Genomic DNA, 24644 nt, shown 5'->3' on the forward strand with positions numbered 1-24644 from the left:
CCGTAGTGTATCTGAGACTGGAGGAGTTCGTGTCGTTCGTGTCGAGAAGACCCTGAGATTGATACGGTAAAACACACGTCATCGTTACTGTTCGTATCACTGTGATCAAGAACTGAGATTCAGATATTGGTATTCTGAATTTGCTTGTGTCACCTATCCTGGAAACTGAATCTTTTATGAAATAGCAGCTTTTATAATTCACAGCAGTAAAAATATTACATATATAACTTGGTTTTAAAAAATATGTAAATCTTACCATTTCTACGTTCTCAGAGAGCAGATCATCTTCACTCTAAAAACAAAAAACATAAAATGTATCATTAGTACATAAAAACGTGCAACAAAGTAACATTTTGGTAAACAAAGAATCTGATTGTATCAGTGAATCCTGTTCGGCAGGATCTGCGAGAGACTTAAACACACTGTTCTGCTATAACACACTCTCAGTTACACACAGTGCGAGTCAGTCTCTCACACTCTCCCCAACACACACACACACACACACACACACACACACCAACACACACACACACACACACACACACACACAGTACTGGCCTGGCTCTCTTCTCGCTGTCCTCTCTTCAGTGTGCCGTATCTGCTGTCGCTGCGGGACAGGTGTCTGCTCGACTCTTCCGCCTGCACAACACAAACACCAGATTACTGATCACTAATATATAACACAACATAAAATCTATAACAGTAAAGCACTCTAAGCTATAAACTCCATCAACGGATTCTGAAAGGAAATCTGGCTGAATTTTGAGTTTTAAAGAAGCATATTCCGCTCTTTTACAAAGTCTTGTTGTTACAGGCTCTACTAGAACAGGTTTTCCTGCTTGAATGTTGATTATTTTCCTCATATTCTCCATTATTGCGGCTCCTCTCTTCCCAGTCTGTCAGTAACGCTCTGTTTACTTCATGTCTCTATGAAGCCCCTCCTTCTGAAACGCACACTGTGCTCTGATTGGTCGGCTGGATCAGTGTGTTGTGATTGGTCGAGCGCTTCGAGTGTGTTTGGGAAAAGTCCCACCCCTTACCATAACCACCAGTTTAACACACTACCTCAACCAGGCCCCGCCCCTTTATTCTGCGCATTAATTATTTAAATGAGGAATATTTTGTTTCACCTGATTGTGGTTGCCTATAGTACTTTAGCTGTGGTTTCATCCAAAGTTGTGAATTTAACTTCTGCGCAAAATTGGAATATCGCATAAAATGTTTGCAAATGAAGCAGCGTTCCCATTCCAGAGATGTGTGTGTAATGGGAGCTTTAATGTCAGCAACATGTTCATAGAATCACAGAATGAAACAGTGAGGACAAACACTATTAACTTCAGCGAATGAAAGGAAATAATCATTATTCTATTGTTTCAGTGTGACACATTAAACCTGTTAGAAAGACGTTCTAGTGACATCATTACACGTTAGGTAAAAGAACCGCTGAAAAAGAACTTCAATTCCACTTGATGGAATCGATCCCAACATTTGCAATCGAGTCTTGATTCACAAAACCTCAGTATCGATTCACTTTGGAATCGATTCCATGACTTACAAAAAGGTTGCCAAATATTGGACTAAACCACTCAATTCATATGGATTAGTTTTACGATCTCTTTATGAACTTTTTTAAGCATCACAGTGGTAGTTGCGTAGACTGTCAATGGAGGGACAGAAACCTCTCAGATTTCATTAAAAAGATCTTCATTTGTGTTCTGAAGATGAATGAGAGTCTTATGTGTTTCGAACGACATGAGGGAGATTAATTTATGACAGAAATTGCATGTTTGTGTGAACTGTCCCTTTAAGATTGCTAAGTTTCAGAATAAACTTCATATGATTGCAAACACTGATTAATGTCACAATCATAGTAGCCTTCAAAAGGAGATTATAACATTTTAATTCTGCAGTAAAGTCAGTAAATCATGAACAGCTTTGATCGTTCGTCACGTCTGATTCGTTTTATCGCGAGATTCGGCCTCATCGCGCACATAATCATCATCATCATCATCGGAGGGTGTGTTCTGTTAAAATAACAGGTCGTATTTATTTAAGAAAAATTAGAATAGCATTTGCTATATATTAATAATCAAGTAAATCTTCAGGTAAAGAGAATTTGATGATTTACAGTTAGAAAGCAGTCCCAAATCAGCCGTTTATCATCTTATCGGGGCTTTGGCGTTAATAACAGACAGGCAAATGCAATCCAGGAGACACAACCGTCAAAGATCAGAAGACAATTACAGCAGAAATCCAGTCACGAGTCACGAGTCTCACAAAGAAGAAGATCCGGACTCTGATTGACTCACTCATAACGTTACCTCTCTGATAATGTGCCGAAGAGACTCTTCTTCGCTCATTCCTCGAGAAAGAGTCCGTTTCCTCAGAGAACCCGCTTTCTCAAGCTGACCCGAATGCATGTTCCCACGGAGAAAAGGTCCGAGAAATCTGTGTTTCTGAAGAGTTTCTCTACCGGATCACACAGTGTTGTGTTGTCGGGTGGCTTCTGTGTGCAGTGGGCGGGGCTTCGACCCTTGAGGGGGCGGAGCTATTATCTGTTATGTAATACCACAGTGCTTTGAAATACAAGACGGGGTAAGATGACCCACACGTCTTAAAGGGGTCAAGACATGGATTCATTTTTTAAATAATAATAATAATAATAATAATAATATATATATATATATATTCCTTGAGGTTCACTAAGGTATTTTTATTCAAAAAATAACTTATATGTGGAAAAACAATTATTTTCAAGCCGCTGTCTAAAATTATTTTTTAGGCGTGGCTCCTTTAAGGCTAGTCAGTACACGACCACTGTTATGATTGGCTAACGTCACTGCATAGGAAACAGTGTCAACGCCCACTCGCCATTGCTTGAGTTTAGAAAACATTGATTCTTATAAAGCAGTCATTTAAGCATTCTGAAAAATTACAATGGTTTGTGATGCAGCTGTTGTCAGACGCTTCATCTGTCAACAAAAGTCTCTTTGCGAACTCTTTTACACCCCCCCCCCCCCAAAATGCCAGTGGGCGGGGCCTATGGTGTGATGATGTGTGACTATTCGTCAATAGGCTTGCTCTGGAGGCGGGCATATGCAAATGTATTTCCGGAAATATCCAAATTGAATCTTGATTAAATAAATGCTTTGTTTCTAATGAGGACGTTTTTAATACCAAAAATATCTCTTACTTCAAGGGAGAACTAAAAAAAAAACTCACAACCTCAAAATCACATAATCAAGAATAATATTTGTGTGTATTGCTGTATTTCGCACTTTTCTTTCCTACTTTTATATTCCTACTTATATACTGTGTGGTTGAAAGGCACTATATAAAATAAACATATTTTTATTATTTTAAGCTATGAAACTTGAATGATGTTTTAATGTTACAGAGATCTTTTATATGTCAAAAGATCACGAAAAAATTAGATTGTTTATGTCATGACTCCTTTAATTGTTTCTCTTGACGACAGATGACACAAAATATCATGTGAACTCATTTGATAAATAGCTATACCCTTATTAATTTTGTCATTTCATCTGAATTTTAACATTGAACTGATTTGAGCTGTATAATGACACTAGTGATCTCTTTGTCTCATAATTGAAGAAGTTTGCATGATTGATCGTTATTTTCCTATTTATGACTGGGAAGCCGCTTTGAAACAATCTGTGCTGTATAAATCTGACTTGACTTTATAAATATCAACATTTGTGAGATTAAATCAGTAAAAACAGCCTTGAAGTTAATTTTGTGTCTGGAAAATAGTGAACAGTGACAGTGTTTTTTTTTTAATATTAAAAAATGTGTTAATGAGGGATGTTTTTAGATTTGTGAAGTAAAATTATAGTTTATACACATGATTACAGGAGGAAAGATGCAAGCTTTATTTGTTTAAATTCCTAAAATAAAGATACATTTAATACACTTTTGTAAACCCAGCCAGTCACAATGAAACCATATGAACTGCACTAGAAATCTGAATTTGAATATAGTAATGTGTAAATAGGCTGTGATTTACACACTAAATCCAGCAGAAATTCCAGTTTTAAACGCGAATGAGTAATGACTGACGTCACTGCCTGTATCTCACAGCGATTGGCTGCCGCCTGGCGTGTTACATTTACATTTGCGTAAAGCTGAGTATTTCTCAACTTTTGGACACTAGTCTAGCCAGTTATTTTCTCCAAAACACTGTCGAACCAGAAATGCTCCTTAAGCTCCACACTGTCAATAAACAGTGTATAATATTAGAAGTGTATTATTATAAACTTTTAAATAGAATACTGTACTATGCGCTATTAATGCATTACTACTATCATCACTGGTCAGTCTCACGTTGTTAAAGGTTTTTCTCTCTCTCTCTCTCTCTCTCTCTCGCACACACACACACACACACACACACACACACACACACACACACACACACACACACACACACACACACACACACACACACACACACACACACACACACACACACACACACACACACACACACACACACACACACACACACACACACACACACACACACACAAGACTCCCATATGGTCTAGCGGTTAGGATTCCTGGTTTTCACCCAGGCGGCCCGGGTTCGACTCCCGGTATGGGAAGGAGTGTATCTTTGGCTCCTCGAGGTGTGTTCGTCCCTCATGTGAGCAGCAGAATAGAGTTGAATATTGTTGAGCGAATGGCGTTCTCGGACATCATCTTTGTCAGAGTTCCTTGGCCAATCACGCTTCAGATCTCCATCTTTGCTGAGCCAATGGCGTTCTCTGGCTTCATCTTTGAGAGGATTCTTTGGCCAATCACGCATCGAATCTTCATCTTTCAGGCGCCGTGGAGAGACGGGCTCTTTTTTATTCTCAGGTGTACCCGCGCCGAAGTATTGCCGTTCATGCATCGAATGTCAACAAGTAAGATAAACTACATTAAAAACAATATACTAATACATATTTAATTTTCTTCTCGTATTTTATGACCCATTAAGGTGTTTATTGTTATGATCTATCGCGATCTTGATCTGCTGGCAACCTCAGCATTTCATCTTAATGTTTTGATGAACTACATTAACATCAGCAACATATTTTTCATATATTGCTAACTTTTTCTCGTATGTTATGCTGCATTAAGGTACTTTTTAATGTTATGATCTATATATCTTGATGAGCTAGTATATTGCAGCACTTTTCTATTACACTATTTTTTGATAAACTACAATCTACATTAACAACAACATATTTTAATTTGCATGTTAAAATGTAAAGTTGTTTAGTGTCATGATCAGTCTTGATGTAGTATACTGCAGCACTTCTCATGTTATTGTCTCCAATGATGAATTACATTAACAACAATAATATATTCATGGATTTTTACCTTTCAGTGTTCTTTAAGGTGTGTTTAAAAATGTCAATATCGATCATGATTCTGGTATGTTATTGTTTAGTGTTTAATTATAGTAGTACTGTATCAAATACAGTAATAAGTAGTCAAGCGTTAGTAATACGTAAATGTAATTTATGTTTTGGCTAAAAAGACTAAACATGTTTCAAATGTTCCAGAGATGTCTAAAAAGTCACACAAGGCCATGGGGGCGGATGAGTGGATGTCCCGTCTGCGGGGGTTTGCCAGCACAGGGGTTTGGCCCTCGGAAGCTGGCAACAGACCTGCCCCACGCCAGAAGAAATGGTTTGACCTCTTTCAGAGGGTATGTAATGACAAAAGTTAATGAGAAAACATGCTAAAACTGATTTAACATAACTTTGAGGTCTTTCTTTGTACAGATAGATAAATGTCCAATGCAGGTTCGTCGTCAGGCAACACTTTTTGGTGAACCACAGAAATGCCTTTGTGGATTCCATCAGGCTGATGTATGCATTTCAGACTTTCAGGTTATCATCTCTTACATCTTTCTTCACTGTAGGACCACACAATCATATTTTTGACTCAAATGCCTTCAAAGTTCACTTCTGTGTGATGCAGCAATAGTCTTTGTAATTTAAAAGTGATACCACCTTTTACCGTGGATAACAATGTTGGCTATATCTAGTCCCATAGCTCCTCCAACGATTAAATAGGCAGAGACAATTTCTGATAGGCTTTGGGTTTTGCTCATTTATTCAAAAAAGTATTTTGTAAAAAGCTTTTAAATCTTACCTCAAACAAAGTTGATGTGTCAGCAGTCCATTACCTATATCAATAATATTTATGTTAGGATTAATTTAGGATCAATTACATGGATTATTATAATCTTGGATTATATTAGAATTAGACAGTCAATTACAATTTCATCTGCGATTTGCAGTTAGGCTCCATTAATTAGTGTATAATAGTAAATAAATAAAATATATATATAATGTGAATATATTTAAGTTGTGCCCACTGTGTGTATTTCTCCAAATATCAAAATAGACGTATCCACAGATTACAAAGCACAGGTTTTATTTATGACCTCATTACAGATATAAAAACAAAAGAAAACAAAACATGTAGAAGTGATTTGGATTTTAAAAATTGCCAAAGAGACCAGTTAGTATTGATTTTATTTTTATTGGGTGTTATATTTATATTTATACAGCTTCTCCTTGCTGTTTTTGCTCTCAGACTCTTGCTGGTGTACAGGGACGGATTGTCCTGATTAAATGTATAAATGTCTGAATGTTAGATTTTGGCATGCCTGTGCGTAATTAGATCGGTAAAATGTACCACGAATGAAAGATGAATACAGCCTGTTTTCCTCATTCTTGATTGTTCTTTTACCAGACCACAAGTGCTCCACCTGCATCCACTCCTACCGCTGTCCCAACCTCTACCTCAGCCCGACCTTTACACGGCCTGCACTTAACTTATCAATGGTAAAACATTATTTTCATATTTGAGTAGATTACCTCCTCCACAAGCAATGATCTCCGGAATTTCCCAATGCCTTTTACTGGTAGGCTGGAAGATTATTTGTGTATTCTTCAATAGGGAATTCATATCATCAAATTTCCAATGCATGTATGATATTACATGAATGTCAATCTGTTCAATAATCTCCTTCTTTTAGTTTACAAAGCCACGATTTGGGGGATCCATTAGTTCAGCAGCCAAACCCAACCTAAATGTACAAAGGCGGATTCAGGTAATTTAAAAAGACCTTAATATGTTTCATCACCATCATCATTATTATGTTTGTTGATAATGTACAATATGTGTCTTTATAGCCTGGTAGTCACAGTCCGCCTCCTTCAGCCAGACCCAGTCTTTCACCTTCATCCAGTCCTTCACCAAACCAATCTCTGTTACCTTAAATTATATGTTTATCTCTGTAAAGCTGCTTTGAAACAATCTACATTGTTAAAAGCGCTATATAAATGAGGATGACTTGACTTGACTTGACTTCTCATTCAACCATTCAACCGGCAGCCAGTCCTTCTCCTTCTGCAGCCAGACCTCCTTCAACCAGTCCGTCTCCTGCAGCCAGACCTCCTTCCGACCCAGACCTCCTTCTGCAGCCAGACCTCCTTCAACCAGTCTGTCTCCTACACCCAGACCTCCTTCTGCACCCAGACCTCCTTCTGCAGCCAGACCTCCTTCAACCAGTCTGTCTCCTACACCCAGACCTCCTTCTGCAGCCAGACCTCCTTCTGCACCCAGACCTCCTTCTGCAGCCAGACCTCCTTCAACCAGTCCGTGTCCTGCACCCAGACCTCCTTCTGCACCCAGACCTCCTTCTGCAGCCAGACCTCCTTCAACCAGTCCGTCTCCTGCACCAAGACCTCCTTCTGCAGCCAGACCTCCTTCTGCACCCAGACCTCCTTCTGCAGCCAGACCTCCTTCAACCAGTCTGTCTCCTACAGCCAAACCTCCTTCTGCAGCCAGACCTCCTTCAACCAGTCCGTCTCCTGCACCCAGACCTCCTTCTGCAGCCAGACCTCCTTCAACCAGTCTGTCTCCTGCACCCAGACCTCCTTCTGCAGCCAGACCTCCTTCTGCACCCAGACCTCCTTCTGCAGCCAGACCTCCTTCAACCAGTCTGTCTCCTACAGCCAAACCTCCTTCTGCAGCCAGACCTCCTTCAACCAGTCCGTCTCCTGCACCCAGACCTCCTTCAACCAGTCCGTCTCCTGCACCCAGACCTCCTTCTGCACCCAGACCTCCTTCAACCAGTCCGTCTCCTGCACCCAGACCTCCTTCTGCAGTCAGACCTCCTTCTGCACCCAGACCTCCTTCTGCAGCCAGACCTCCTTCAACCAGTCCGTCTCCTGCACCCAGACCTCCTTCTGCACCCAGACCTCCTTCTGCAGCCAGACCTCCTTCAACCAGTCTGTCTCCTGCACCCAGACCTCCTTCTGCACCCAGACCTCCTTCTGCAGCCAGACCTCCTTCAACCAGTCCGTCTCCTGCACCCAGACCTCCTTCTGCACCCAGACCTCCTTCTGCAGCCAGACCTCCTTCAACCAGTCTGTCTCCTGCACCCAGACCTCCTTCTGCACCCAGACCTCCTTCTGCATCCAGACCTCCTTCTGCAGCCAGACCTCCTTCAACCAGTCCGTCTCCTGCACCCAGACCTCCTTCTGCAGCCAGACCTCCTTCTGCACCCAGACCTCCTTCTGCAGCTAGAACTCCTTCAACCAGTCTGTCTCCTACAGCCAAACCTCCTTCTGCAGCCAGACCTCCTTCAACCAGTCCGTCTCCTGCACCCAGACCTCCTTCTGCACCCAGACCTCCTTCAACCTGTCCGTCTCCTGCACCCAGACCTCCTTCTGCAGCCAGACCTCCTTCTGCACCCAGACCTCCTTCTGCAGCCAGACCTCCTTCAACCAGTCCGTCTCCTGCACCCAGACCTCCTTCTGCACCCAGACCTCCTTCTGCAGCCAGACCTCCTTCAACCAGTCTGTCTCCTGCACCCAGACCTCCTTCTGCACCCAGACCTCCTTCTGCAGCCAGACCTCCTTCAACCAGTCCGTCTCCTGCACCCAGACCTCCTTCTGCACCCAGACCTCCTTCTGCAGCCAGACCTCCTTCAACCAGTCTGTCTCCTGCACCCAGACCTCCTTCTGCACCCAGACCTCCTTCTGCACCCAGACCTCCTTCTGCAGCCAGACCTCCTTCAACCAGTCCGTCTCCTGCACCCAGACCTCCTTCTGCAGCCAGACCTCCTTCAACCAGTCCGTCTCCTGCACCCAGACCTCCTTCTGCACCCAGACCTCCTTCTGCAGCCAGACCTCCTTCAACCAGTCTGTCTCCTGCACCCAGACCTCCTTCTGCACCAGACCTCCTTCTGCACCCAGACCTCCTTCTGCAGCCAGACCTCCTTCAACCAGTCCGTCTCCTGCACCCAGACCTCCTTCTGCCGCCAGACCTCCTTCTGCACCCAGACCTCCTTCTGCAGCCAGACCTCCTTCAACCAGTCCGTCTCCTGCACCCAGACCTCCTTCTGCACCCAGACCTCCTTCAACCAGTCCGTCTCCTGCACCCAGACCTCCTTCTGCAGCCAGACCTCCTTCTGCACCCAGACCTCCTTCAACCAGTCCGTCTCCTGCACCCAGACCTCCTTCTGCAGCCAGACCTCCTTCTGCACCCAGACCTCCTTCTGCAGCCAGACCTCCTTCAACCAGTCTGTCTCCTACAGCCAAACCTCCTTCTGCAGCCAGACCTCCTTCAACCAGTCCGTCTCCTGCACCCAGACCTCCTTCTGCACCCAGACCTCCTTCTGCACCCAGACCTCCTTCTGCAGCCAGACCTCCTTCAACCAGTCCGTCTCCTGCACCCAGACCTCCTTCTGCACCCAGACATCCTTCAACCAGTCCGTCTCCTGCACCCAGACCTCCTTTTGCAGCCAGACCTCCTTCTGCACCCAGACCTCCTTCTGCAGCCAGACCTCCTTCAACCAGTCTGTCTCCTACAGCCAAACCTCCTTCTGCAGCCAGACCTCCTTCAACCAGTCCGTCTCCTGCACCCAGACCTCCTTCTGCACCCAGACCTCCTTCAACCAGTCCGTCTCCTGCACCCAGACCTCCTTCTGCACCCAGACCTCCTTCAACCAGTCCGTCTCCTGCACCCAGACCTCCTTCTGCAGTCAGACCTCCTTCTGCACCCAGACCTCCTTCTGCAGCCAGACCTCCTTCAACCAGTCCGTCTCCTGCACCCAGACCTCCTTCTGCACCCAGACCTCCTTCTGCAGCCAGACCTCCTTCAACCAGTCTGTCTCCTGCACCCAGACCTCCTTCTACACCCAGACCTCCTTCTGCAGCCAGACCTCCTTCAACCAGTCCGTCTCCTGCACCCAGACCTCCTTCAACCAGTCTGTCTCCTGCACCCAGACCTCCTTCTGCACCCAGACCTCCTTCTGCATCCAGACCTCCTTCTGCAGCCAGACCTCCTTCAACCAGTCCGTCTCCTGCACCCAGACCTCCTTCTGCAGCCAGACCTCCTTCTGCACCCAGACCTCCTTCTGCAGCTAGACCTCCTTCAACCAGTCTGTCTCCTACAGCCAAACCTCCTTCTGCAGCCAGACCTCCTTCAACCAGTCCGTCTCCTGCACCCAGACCTCCTTCTGCACCCAGACCTCCTTCAACCAGTCCGTCTCCTGCACCCAGACCTCCTTCTGCAGCCAGACCTCCTTCTGCACCCAGACCTCCTTCTGCAGCCAGACCTCCTTCAACCAGTCCGTCTCCTGCACCCAGACCTCCTTCTGCACCCAGACCTCCTTCTGCAGCCAGACCTCCTTCAACCAGTCTGTCTCCTGCACCCAGACCTCCTTCTGCACCCAGACCTCCTTCTGCAGCCAGACCTCCTTCAACCAGTCCGTCTCCTGCACCCAGACCTCCTTCTGCACCCAGACCTCCTTCTGCAGCCAGACCTCCTTCAACCAGTCTGTCTCCTGCACCCAGACCTCCTTCTGCACCCAGACCTCCTTCTGCACCCAGACCTCCTTCTGCAGCCAGACCTCCTTCAACCAGTCTGTCTCCTGCACCCAGACCTTCATCTGCACCCAGACCTCCTTCTGCACCCAGACCTCCTTCTGCACCCAGACCTTCTTCTGCACCCAGACCTCCTTCTGCAGCCAGACCTCCTTCAACCAGTCCGTCTCCTGCACCCAGACCTCCTTCTGCACCCAGACCTCCTTCAACCAGTCCGTCTCCTGCACCCAGACCTCCTTCTGCAGCCAGACCTCCTTCTGCACCCAGACCTCCTTCTGCACCCAGACCTCCTTAAGCCAGTCCGTCTCCTGAAGCCAGACCTCCTTCTGCAGCTAGTCTTACATCCTTGGTGAGTGCCCATCTATTTTTTGTGGCATCTCTTACTTCCTGTGTGTGAAGTACATGTACATGTGGCTTATTCTAAAAATTGGGGGGTACATTACAAAAAATACTGTTGGTTTATGTTTCCCTGGTGAATTTGTCAACCATTACAAACAAATTGAATGTTAAACTAAAGTAAAACATGTATCTGAGTGTTATTTTTTTCCATTTGGCCATGTATATAGTGATTTTTTAAAAAATCATTTGAGAACCAAATCAAATCCTTTTATTGTCACACAACCATATACACAAGTGCAACAGTGGGTGAAATTCTTAGGTGCAGTTCCGAGCAACATAGCAGTATGACACGATGTGACGTAAACAATTACAGTAAACATCAGATTTACATAGATTACACATCTAATGTGCGCACAATTACTCAAAGTACCATACACACTAACAGACAATAAATAATATACAATATACACTATACACTATACAATATACAACAATTTGGTGTGGTGTGTTTTCACACAGGGCTTTCGAGCGTGTAGTGTCGCAGCGCAGTTGCGTAGAGTGCCTAGCTGCTTGGCTCTCAGGTGCTTTGTCTCTCTCGCTTCCAGCAGCTATCGCCATCTATACTCCTGAGAGTGAAGGGGAGGCAGCTTTGTAAGTCCCACTCACTGATGGTTAGAGCGTCTCGTTGGCCAAGACTCTCATGCCCCCTCCACGCGGTGCACCATGGCAAACTGGGTACCTTGCGGCCCCAGGCTAAGTGCATGAGGGATCTCGGAGTAGTCTGGAACCCCAGAGGTGTTGAGTTCATGGCCCACCGGCGTGTGGACATGCCCTGGCTCTCACCAATCAAGACCCCACCTATGGGTTAAATAGCAATATGCCATCTTGGCAGCAGGAGTTGGCAGTCATGGTGCGAGCGCAGCCGAAGGTTTCAGCTACCGGTCTCCCATGGCAGATAACTGAGCGGAAGAACCGTCTCACGATCAACGGTCAGGGATCAACACCCAGTCAGCGGGTACTGCGGGGCAACCCATCACTGCTCCAGCTGTCGCACATTTGTGCTCCGCTGGTGCTTGCAGTGCTGGGTCCAGAGGTGGATGCTTTGCTCTGGGCATGCACTCATCCACTAACTTTTTGCCTCGGCGTTTGACGTTTCAAGCAACTACGATGGAATTGTCTGAAAAAAAACTCTCAGCGACTGGCAACTCGGGAGCCCCCTGCAAATAGGGGTGCTGTCGTTGCTCGGCAGGGCTCGCGTTTTAGGCAGGCGCGTCCCGGTCGTCATCCTGCTACTGCCTCCCAACTGCGTTTGGCATGTTGGAATGTCCGTTCTCTCGGGGTGACTTCTTGTCTTGACGGAGTCCATCCCCGGAAGTCTGCTGTTATAGACAGGGAACTTCTACGACTCAGGGTGGACATCGCAGCATTAAGCGAGACGTGGCTCACTGGAAGTGGCTCTGTACGTGAAGCTAACTTCACGTTTTACTGGACTGGCTATCCCGACAATGAAAGACCAAAGCATGGAGTGGGTTTTGCCATCTGCAACAAGTTGCTCTGTTTCACTGAAACTCCCATCTCCATCTCTCCCAGGTTGTCGTCACTGCGACTGCACACCACCGCGGGTCCAGTGACATTACTTTCTACCTACGCCCCGACCCTAACTTCGCCAGACGATCAGAAAGATTCTTTCTATCTCCTGCTGAGTAAAACTCTTTCCAACATTAGTCGTGGCCACCGCATAGTCATCCTTGGCGATTTCAATGCTCGTGTGGGCAGTAACACCAACGCCTGGCCAGACGTGCTGGGTCTACATGGTGTGGGCTCAATGAACGACAATGGACAGCGCCTCCTTGAGCTTTGCGCTTCACATAAGCTGTGCATTCCATCATCCTTTTTTTGAAGGCTCAATATGGTCCAAAATGACATGGCAACACCCACGCTCTAAACGCTGGCATCAACTTGACCATGTGATCATCCAAAAAACCCACCTTCAGGACCTCACTCATGTCAGGTCTATGCAATCTGCTGACTGTGACACAGATCATTCACTTGTGCGCTGCAAGATTAAACTCAAACCCAAGAGAATCCACCGGTCTCGTCCAAAGCCATCTCCGACGTTCGACATCCTTGCAACCAAGTCAAAGGAAAAATGCCAACAATTTCAGGCTTCGCTGCAAGCCAATTTTGTTCTGTCCGCCCCCACCCAGGTTGCTACATCGGCCTGGCTGCGCTTTCGTAACATAGTTACGGATTGCGCATTCTCCAGCTTCGGCAGACGCACCCGAAAACAGCCCGACTGGTTTAGGTGTCATGCAGACACTCTCCTTCCATCTCTTGCGGATAAGCGTGCGGCACGACTGGCCGTCAAACAAGACTCCTCCCCTCATACCATTGCTCATTGGAAACAGACCCGCTCAGAGGTGCAGCGCCTAACACGGGAGGCAAAACACCTCTACTGGGAAAGCATCTGCAGGCATGTAGAACATTGCTCCGCCACTGGTAATATTGGTGGCATGTACCAGGGGCTAAAGCAAGCTTTAGGTCCTCCTGTGAAGAAGTCCTCCCCTCTACGATCTTCAACAGGTGAAATACTCACAAACCTTGACGATCAGCTAAATCGCTGGGTGGAACCCTACAGCTCACTGTATGCTGAGCCTGTAACAGCTAGTGAAGCTGCTATAGTATCTGCTGTTCCACAACTCCCAATCATGCTCGACCTTGATAACAACATCACTCTCAATGAGGTTATAAAAACCATCAGCCTTCTGAAGAACAACAAAGCCCCTGGTGGGGATGGGCTTCCACCTGAAATCTTCTTAAGTGGTGGCAACACACTTGCCGTGGAACTCCATCACCTCTTTTCAACTTGCTGGAATGAAGGCACCATCCCAGACGAATTACGTAACGCTAACATAGTTACTCTATAAGAACAAAGGGGATCGCTGCGACTGCAACAACTACCGTGGCATAGCTCTTCTCTCCCAGCCTGGCAAGGTCTTAGCCCGCCTCATCCTCCCACGCGTACAGATTATTGCAAATAGGATACTCCCGGAGAGTCAATGCGGCTTCCGTCCTGGTCGATCAACCATAGACATGATTTTCTCAGTTCGTCAAATCCAAGAGAAATGCATTGAGCAAGGTCGGCCCCTGTATGCAGTCTTTGTCGATCTGACAAAGGCCTTTGACTATGTCAGCAGGTTCGGCCTCTTTACCATCCTCCGTCAACTGGGCTGTCCTCCCAAACTCTTGAAAATCATACAAGAATTTCATGTTCTTATGAAGGCAACAATACAGTTCGAGGGCTCTCGTTCTAAGGAATTTCCAATTTTCTGTGGTGTAAAGCAAGGTTGCGTTCTGGCTCCAACTCTCTTTGGTATATTATTCTCCGCTGTCTTGCGCCGAGCTTTCCCTGTCCCATCTGGAGTGTTACTTCACACACGCAGCTCTGGCAATCTCTTCAACCTGGCAAGACTTCGTGCAAAAACAAAGATCAACCGCGTCCATATCCGGGAACTCCTATATGCAGATGATGCCGCCTTCCTTGCCAATTCTGAGACCGAGCTGCAGGCTATGTGCTCCTCCTTTGCTGTTGCTTGTGAGGAGTTTGGATTGAAGATCAGCCTGGGAAAGACAGTGGTCTTTGCCCAACCTGCTATGCTCTCACCCGCAATCACTATCAACAACAGCGTACTGACAAACGTTACAAAGTTCACTTATCTGGGTTCCACAGTCGACACCTCCAACAGTCTAGACTGCGAATTGGACATCCGAATTGGGAAAGCATCAACAACCTTCGGCAGGCTTAGCGAGAGAGTATGGAAGAACAATTCTCTGTCTCTCCACCTAAAAGTCCAAGTTTACGAGGCCTGTATTCTCAGCACTCTCCTGTACGGCAGTGAAACTTGGTGCACCTACCGCAGACATGAACATCGTCTGAACACCTTTCACTTTCGCTGTCTGCGCTCAATTATAGGCATAACTTGGAAGGATCATGTTCCAAATTCGGTTATCCTTTCCACGACCAAGAGCACAGACCTCTACACTATGTTGCGCACCCATCGCTTACGCTGGGCTGGCCACACTTACCGCATGGAAGAAAACCGGTTACCGAAAGCAATTTTGTATGGCGAAATTGCTGATGCCCCTCGCCCAGTCGGCCGGCCGAAGCTCCGCTACAAGGATGTCCTGAAGCGTGACCTTCAGTCGTTCGGCCTTCCAAGCGAAAACTGGGAAACGCTTTCTGGTGACCGAGCAATGTGGCACGCCTCAGTAAGATCTGGTGTCAAAAGATCTTGCCAGCAGTACAAAGACTTCCACGACAGTAGAAGACTGAAGCGCCATACCAATCGTCGTTCTCGACGCTAAAGGCCTGAATGAATGAATACAACAATTTACAATATACAAAAAGTACAAAAAGAGGTATGTATACATGCAATAGATACACGTAAGGTGGATATATAAAAAAATAAAAAATAAAATAATATATATATATATATATATATATATTGTAATATGCAGTAGGTTAAGTTGTGGTGTGTTGACAGTTAGACTGTTTATTGTTATTGATCATGAGGGATCAAGAGTTTAGAAATCTAATTGCTTGTGGGAAGCTGTCATGGAGTCGACTGGTGTGTGTCCTGATGCTGCGGTACCGCCTGCCTGATGGTAGCAGTGAGAGCAGTCCATGGCTCGGGTGGCTAGAGTCTCTGATGATCCTCCGAGCTTTCCTCACACACCGCCTGGCATATATATCCTGGAGGGAGGGAAGCTCACCTCCGATGATACGGCTGGCAGTGTGCGCCACCCTTCGCAGGGCTTTGCGGTTACGGCTGGTGGTGTTGCCGTACCAGGCAGTGATGCAGCCAGTCAGGATGCTCTCGACGGTGCTGGTGTAGAACTGTGTGAAGATGTGGCGGTTAATTCCAAACTTCCTCAGTCGTCTCAGGAAGAAGAGGCGCTGATGAGCCTTCTTCACGACGGCCTCGGTGTGGACGGACCATGTGAGTTCCTCTGTGATGTGGACACCGAGGAACTTGAAGCTGCTGACTCTCTCCACCAGTGCTCCATTGATGGTGATGGGGCTGTGTTCTCTGTCGTTCTTCCTGAAGTCGACCACTAGCTCCTTGGTTTTGCTGATGTTGAGGGAGAGGTTGTTCTTCTGACACCAGTGCGTCAGAGTGAGCACCTCCTCTCTGTAGGCCGTTTCATCGTTGTCGGTGATCAGACCTACGACCGTCGTATCATCAGCAAACTTGATGATGGAATTGGAGCTGTGAGTTGCCACACAGTCATATGTGTACAAGGAGTACAAGAGTGGGTTAAGAACACAGCCCTGAGGGGCTCCAGTGTTGAGGGTCAGTGATGAGGAGATGTTGCTGCCTATTCTCCTGCGCGTGCGATCTGTGTTTGTGTTTGGAGCTCCGTCGAATTGATTCATTAATCGCTGATTTTCTTCTTTACCACTCATTTATAAACAAGCACTTTCTATTTTTATATCATGTGAACTTATCCTCGACACTATTCCTTATAAAAAACAATCGGATTGCTTTGATATCGCTACTTAGATCCAACTTTCCGAATCTCGGCTACTAGCCTTTAGCCCGCTAGCATTTCACGCGTGGCCTCGCGCCTATCGACCCTCTCATTTTACACCCGTTTGACTGAAAGGATACGTGTTATATCCATCATTTCAGTCCTAAATTAGTAGTGATATTGGTAGTATCACTACTAATTTACTGTTCATCTGTTATAATGGCGAACATATCGGATGTGTGTCTAACGTTACCTCTGAGTGCAGGTGAGGACACATTCGAGCTGGTTTCGGTACGATTGGAGCTGGAGTCGGTGGAGAAACAGATCCGCGTTCTGCTGGTGAAGCAAGCCGAGCTGCGAGATCGGCGATCAACGCTCGAAACATCACGCGCCGATGCTCACAAGTCAGTGGTTAGTAACTTTTTGACTCCGACTTCGTCTACTCCGTGCGTTTCTCTGCCCAGGAGGACGCGATCATCTCTGCCTTCATTCACTCCGGCACCGAGGCAACACCACGGACCCTGGGTGATCCCACAGCGGAAGACACGAGCCAGGACCAGACCAAGGACTTCCCCCCCCCTCCCGGTCTTCGAGATCTCCACCCGGAACCGCTTCTCCCCTCTTCGCGAGCCGGAACGTGACGCCGCCGTGATCATCGGCACTTCCATGGTCCGTCATGTCCGTGCTACCTCAGGTAAGCGTAAGGTGCGCACTCACTGTTTTCCTGGTGCTCGTGTTCTTGATGTCGCCGCACAGATTCCCGAGATCCTGAACGGTGACGAGCGCGTCGGAGCTGTGGTCCTACACGCCGGGACGAACGACATCAGGCTGCGGCAGACGGAGGTTCTGAAGAAGGACTACAGAAGCCTGATCGAGACGGTTCGCAGCACATCGCCTGAAGCAACGATCATCGTGTCTGGACCGCTTCCCACGTACCGACTAGGACAAGAAAGGTTCAGTAGATTATTTGCTCTAAATGAATGGTTAATGTCATGGTGTAATGAACAGAAACTGCTCTTTGTAAATAATTGGAATCTGTTCTGGGAGCGACCTAGGCTCTACCGTGCTGATGGCCTGCACCCCAGCAGAATCGGAGCGGCTGTTCTGTCCGACAACATCTCCAAGACGTTACACACCATATGACTAGTAAGTCAAAGTCCAAATCACAGTCTTTGCTGTCCCAACTTAATTGATATAAGTAGTGTAGAACATTATATAGAAACTGTGTCTATTCCTCGCTTAGTGAGGCCAAACAATAAATCTAGTGTAGGATCTAGCAAAAATCTTATTGTAATTAAACCAGAAAATCTAAATATCAGTGAACAAAAACAATTTCTAAAGCTAGGTCTTCTAAACATTAGATCGCTCACACCTAAGGCGGTTATTGTAAATGAAATGGTCACAGATAATAGTTTCGATGTACTTTGCCTTACTGAAACCTGGCTTAAACCAAATGATTATTTCGGTCTAAATGAGTCCACTCCACCAGGATACTGTTATAAGCATGAGCCCCGTCTGATCGGTCGTGGCGGCGGGGTTGCAACAATCTATAGAGATATTCTTAATGTTACTCAGAAAACAGGTCACAGGTTTAATTCGTTTGAAGTACTTGTGCTAAATGTTACGCTCTTAGATGCAAGAAACAAATCCATATTATCTCTAGCCTTGGCTACCCTATATAGACCTCCAGGGCCCTATGCTGATTTCCTAAAAGAGTTTGCATACTTTCTCTCAGATCTATTGGTCAATGTCGATAAAGCAATAATTGTTGGAGACTTTAACATACACGTAGATAATACAAATGATGCGTTAGGGACTGCGTTTACAGATTTATTAAACTCCTTTGGGGTCACGCAAAACGTCAGCGGTCCCACTCATCGTCTAAATCATACACTAGATTTAATTATATCATATGGAACCAATCCAACTGATATAAATATTATACCGCAAAGTGATGATCTCACTGATCATTACATGGTAACTTGTATAATACGTACTGCTGAAATTTGTCACGTTGCGCAACGTTATCGACCAGGCAGAACAATCCTTCCAACCACTATAGATAGATTCTCAAATAGCTTACCTGATCTATCTCAGCTGCGCAGTGCACCCAAACAAACAGATGAACTAGAGGAAATGACTAGCAGTTTGAGCACCATGTTCTCTAGTACACTAGATATTGTTGCACCAATTAGATTAAAAAAGGTAAGAGAGAAAACTAAAGCACCATGGTACAACAGTGCTACGCATGCAATCAAGAGAGAAACTCGTAACTTAGAGCGTAAATGGAAACAAACTAATTTAGAGGTCTTTAGAATCGCGTGGAAAGACAGTATGTCACGTTATAAAAAGGCTCTAAAAGCAGCAAGGGCTGAGCATCTCCGCAAACTAATAGAAAATAACCAAAATAATCCAAGGTTTTTATTCAACACCGTGGCTAGACTAACAAATAAACAAACATCACCAGAGCAAAATATTCCATTACAATATAGTAGTAATGATTTTATGAATTACTTCAATGAGAAAATAGAAAGCATCCGAAACACAATTGTAAATATACAATCCTCTATGATGTCTTATGATTCAGCCTCAATTATGGCCCCTCTAGAACAACTACACCGATTTACAACTATAGGACAGGAAGAGCTAAATAAACTTATCATTGCATCGAAACCAACAACATGTTTATTAGATCCAATACCCACTAAACTACTGAAAGAAGTGTTACCTGTAGTCGAAGAGCCTCTTCTTAATATTATTAACTCGTCTTTATTTTTAGGTCATGTTCCAAAAATATTCAAGCTGGCAGTAATAAAACCTCTCATTAAGAAACCGCAATTAGATCCAAATAACTTAGCAAATTACAGACCCATCTCAAATCTTCCATTTATGTCTAAAATACTAGAAAAAATTGTGTCCGCTCAATTGTGCTCTTTCTTACAAGAAAATGATATCTATGAAAAATTCCAGTCGGGATTCAGACCGCATCATAGCACAGAAACTGCGCTAGTTAAAATTATAAATGATTTACTTTTAGCTTCTGACCAAGGCTGTATCTCAATACTAGTTCTACTCGATCTAAGCGCTGCGTTCGACACTATCGATCATAAAATACTCCTGGATCGACTACAAAACTACACTGGTGTTCAGGGACAGGCATTAAGCTGGTTTAGATCTTACTTATCAGACCGTTACCATTTTGTCTGTCTAAATGGGGAAAAATCAAAGATAACGTCAGTAGACTATGGAGTGCCGCAAGGATCGGTGTTAGGCCCTCTGCTATTCTCAATATATATGCTGCCACTTGGTAATATTATAAGAAAACATGGAATTAATTTCCACTGTTATGCTGATGACACTCAATTATATATCTCATCACGACCAGATGAAAACACTAACTTATCTAAATTGACAGAGTGTCTAAATGATATAAAATGCTGGATGACGTGTAATTTCCTGCTATTAAATTCAGATAAAACGGAGGTACTACTTATTGGTCCAAAAAACTACCCACAAAATCCCTTACAATACAACTTTAATTTAGAAGGATGTCCTGTTACTTTATCCACTACAGTAAAAGACCTGGGTGTTATACTAGACCGCAACTTGACTTTCGAAAATCATATTTCATATATTACAAGAACAGCCTTTTTCCACCTTAGAAACATTGCTAAGCTACGCAACATGCTATCTGTTTCTGATGCAGAAAAGTTAGTTCATGCTTTCATGACCTCGAGACTAGATTACTGTAATGCTTTATTAGCTGGCTGTCCTACATCCTCAATTAACAAGCTACAGTTAGTGCAAAATGCAGCTGCTAGAGTTCTTACTAGATCAAGAAAATATGATCATATAACACCTATTTTATCATCTCTACACTGGTTACCTATTAAGTTACGTATCAATTACAAAGTATTCCTACTGACCTATAAAGCCCTAAATGGTTTAGCTCCTGTGTATTTAACAGACCTTCTATCGCCATACAATCCATCGCGCTCTTTAAGATCACTAAATTCGAGGCTTCTGGTCATTCCTAGGATATCTAAGTCCACTAAAGGAGGGAGGGCGTTCTCGCATTTAGCTCCTAAACTCTGGAATAGCCTTCCTGATATTGTACGAGCCTCAGACTCGCTGTCCCAGTTTAAAACTAGATTAAAGACGCATCTCTTTAACCAAGCATTCACTTAATGCTTAACCTTTGATACTGCTGAATCGGTTCGAATGCATTAACATTATGAACATCAGCTATGCTAATTATTTCCCATCTGCCTTTCTGCTGTTATCTCGGGACGCTAGTCCCGAGGTAAATAGCGTTCGTCAGCTCCAGTTTGTATCCAGCCTCTCACGGAGACTTCAGATGCCCCAACGCCTGTGAAGAGACGACTCGACGCCTGTGAAGAGACGACTCAAAGCCGGCGATATGTTATGCCATAAATTAATACTTGATTAACTAACTGTATTTTTCTATGTACATTTCCGAAATGCAATTTCTGTAAAGCTGCTTTGAGACAATGTGTATTGTGAAAAGCGCTATACAAATAAATTTGAATTGAATTGAATTGAATATTCTAACCACCTGGCGTCTGTTTGACAGGAAGTCCAGGATCCAGCTGCACAGCAAGCTGTTTAAGCCCATAGCCCGGAGTTTCACATCAAGCAAGGAGGGCACTATGGTGTTGAATGCAGAGCTGTAGTCTACAAACAGCATTCTCACATATGTGTTCCTTTTTTCCAGGTGGGAGAGAGCAGTGTGTATTGTAGATGCAATAGCATCATCAGTGGAGCGGTTATTGCGGTATGCAAACTGCAGTGGGTCCAGTGAGGGAGGTAGAACAGAGCAGATGTAATCTCTGACTAGTCTCTCAAAGCATTTACTGATGATGGGGGTCAGAGCAACAGGGCGCCAGTCATTTAAGCAGGTGATGTTGGTTTGCTTCGGTACAGGTACAATGATGGACGTTTTGAAGCATGTGGGGACTACAGACAAGGAGAGGGACCGATTGAAAATGTCCGTAAAAACACCAGCAAGTTGATTCGCGCACTTTCTGATGACGCGGCCCGGAATACCGTCTGGACCCGCGGCTTTACGGATGTTCACTCGACGGAAAGATCGGGTTACATCCGCTACAGAGACGGAGAGTGTACTAACCTCTGTAGCTTCAGCCGCAAGAACTCTCTCCGCGAGGGGGGTGTTAGTTCCCTCAAAGCGAGCATAAAAAGTGTTTAGCTCATCTGGGAGAGAGGCAGTGTTGTTCACTGTGAAGTTTATGTTTCCTCTGTAGTCCGTAATGATATTAATTCCCTTCCACATGCTTCTATAGTCGGAGGTGTTGAACTGTCCTTCAATCTGGTCCAACCAGTTCTCAAATCTGCCTTAAATATAATTTTGTTTGAAAAAAATATAGGCTAATTATCATAAATGGACATGAAATGTCCCCTAATGCCCCCTTGTAGAATTACTTGTATGCAAACTTGATAGAAACAATGTTTTAATATTACATCTCTAATCTTTCATTGCTTTTGAATCAGGAGGAGCATGTTGCCCCTTCTATGCCCGAACCTGCTCCTGCATCTGAGCCAGATCAATTTTGGCTGCCCACTAAAATGAGGCAGACAATCCCCTCACAGGATCCGTCGGTGTGTGAGTGAGTGAGTGAGTGAATGGGTGAATGTGAGGCAATATGTAAAGCGCTTTGGTGGCCATTGGGTCAGTGAAAGCGCTATATAAATGCAGTCCATTTACCATTTACCATTTAGGATCAGAGGTGGATTGCTTCTGCGATCTTTCACTCTGGCAGACTTAGGACAGACTTGAAGCTCTGGTATGAGCCACCCGTCCCTTCCCTCATCTACCACCAGGCTCCATCTCCAGATCGCTTTTTTAATCACAGGCTTCTGGTGTGGATGCCCTACCACTTGTGGAAGTTCAGATTGTTCTGTCCTTCATGTGGGAAGCAGCTGACTGGATATGGCGAACGAAAGCTGGGCAGCAGTCCCACAAGACTTATCAAACAGCTGATGGAGAACCATGGGGAGGAGTGGCTTGACCGTTTGGCGCACTATATGGAGGAGTGTGCTGGTTTTATCAACTGCCCCAGCCTCTTACCTGTCATGTGCAAAGAGCCTCCAGAGCCCATTGATGTCCCTACTAGCAAGTGGCTGCCGTCAGTTTATGGGAGGGACATTATCAGTCGCATAGACCACATCAAGGCAAGCATAACCTCCACGTTTGGGACCATTTTGAAAATGGACTCAACCAAACAGGTAATTGTTTGACATTATTACTGATGTTTTAACTGTTATGAAGTTTGAAAATGATTTGTGTTATGCTTTATTAATATTTTTAATTTGGTTGATTTTAGATCACAAAGATGTTGGCAGGCACAGCCAGGGGAACAGCACAGTGGGTGACTTCTGTTGGCAATGAGACAGGACAAATTCTTATCAGTGTCCAGTCTCAGGAAGGTCCAGCACTGGACACCATGGTCTCCGGACTGATTAACAGGTACAGCCAGGCGGCCGTGGCTCCACCACTGCTGCTGTACGTGGACTGTGGCTGCTGCATAGAGAAGGGGCCGAGCAAGCTACAGGCCAGATTTGGAGGATGGCCTGACCTCAATATCAGGCTGGACATCTGGCACTTCATGCGTCGGCTGGCAGTGGGGTGCACCACTGATGCTCATTCTCTCTACCCAGTCTTCATGTCACGTCTCTCTGCTTGCATTTTTGAATTGGACCCAGATGATGTGGCTTTGTTGCGGCGGGCAAAGAGAGAGCAACTGCAGGAGGATGGTGTGCCTGTCATCACAGATAACCTTGTGGACCGACGCATCACCAAAAAAGACTCATGGGGTGGAGTCCACAACCCGCTACCTTGACAGGCTTCTGCAGGAACTGAAGGGGGATAAGGGGAGAGATATGATGGGGGTTCCTTTGCTGGACACAGTTAGGATAGAGCACATCTGGCGTGTTCAGATGAGACATGTTAAGTGCATCCAGGATCCGCCAGGTGTGTTTCTCTACACTGGGACCGGCACCACCACCACCAAGGGAGGATTAGTTCTCACGAAGTACAGATGTGGTAGGGGCTCGACCTCACTTGAATCTTTCCACTGCCACCTAAACAGGTTCATTCCAGGTTTGTGGCTCATTGTGTTTGCAGTATAGTACATATTCAACACAATAGAACATCTAATATCACTTTATATTTTCTGAAGGAACTCATTATCCCAGTTTCATGATTTTCATTGTTCACATCTTTACAGGAACCAGTGCTAACATACTGAATTTTCAGTTGTATCTCCTGGAAGGCCTGAACAGGTGGAACCAAGACCGGGCAGCAGCATCAATTTCCACAAAATCCTCCCCTCTTCTCACCTACGCAGGGCAGGTGGTGCAAAGCATCTACACCAACAGCCTAAATGTTTTTGGAGAGAAGCTTGTGGCCACCTTCCAACCTCCTGCACAGTACACTGGTAAGACTCTCACAGTACATGTTTTTTTGCTAATGAAAGGGCTATATGTTTAACACACTGCATTCTGTTTTTAGGGGAGCTAATTGGAGTGGACTATCTACTTAGTCAGACAGGGCAGCCACTTCAGTCAATAGATGCTGACAATGAGCAGACAGACCAGCTGCTGGAGGAAGTAAATGTAGATGAGCAGGATGAGGGATTTGAGGAGGACATCAATGAGGACCCTACACTTAGTTTCCTCCTTGAAGATGAAGCTAACTATAACCCACCTACAATTCAGCCTGTTCATCCCTCATCTCAGTCTGCTGCTCCCTCATCCCAGTTTGCCTTCTCCCAGTCTTTTGCCGCCTCATCCCAGTCTGCCTTTTCCTAGTCTACTGCT

The 24644-nt window shown here is 45.4% G+C and overlaps 1 protein-coding gene and 1 non-coding gene across 2 annotated transcripts in view; one reads left to right on the top strand and one right to left on the bottom strand.

Moving 5' to 3' along the window:
• LOC143712157 (uncharacterized) overlaps window positions 1-2538 on the bottom strand; it is a 9121-nt gene extending 6583 nt beyond the window's left edge. Inside the window, exons 1-3 of the mRNA XM_077204358.1 lie at window positions 2322-2538; window positions 559-639; window positions 257-292 (exon numbers count right to left, since the gene is read on the bottom strand). Coding sequence (XP_077060473.1) covers window positions 257-292; window positions 559-639; window positions 2322-2420 — 216 coding nt within the window. The 5' untranslated portion in view covers window positions 2421-2538. The remainder of the gene's footprint in view (window positions 1-256; window positions 293-558; window positions 640-2321) is intronic.
• Window positions 2539-4550: 2012 nt separating this feature from the next.
• trnae-uuc (transfer RNA glutamic acid (anticodon UUC)) lies at window positions 4551-4622 on the top strand. The gene has a single exon. It is a non-coding gene; the product is annotated as a tRNA-Glu (tRNA).
• Window positions 4623-24644: the final 20022 nt, after the last annotated feature.

Source organism: Siphateles boraxobius, unplaced genomic scaffold (assembly GCF_051911475.1).
Source record: "Siphateles boraxobius isolate OS27281-9 unplaced genomic scaffold, OSU_SipBor_1 5, whole genome shotgun sequence".
NCBI lineage: Eukaryota > Metazoa > Chordata > Actinopteri > Cypriniformes > Leuciscidae > Siphateles > Siphateles boraxobius.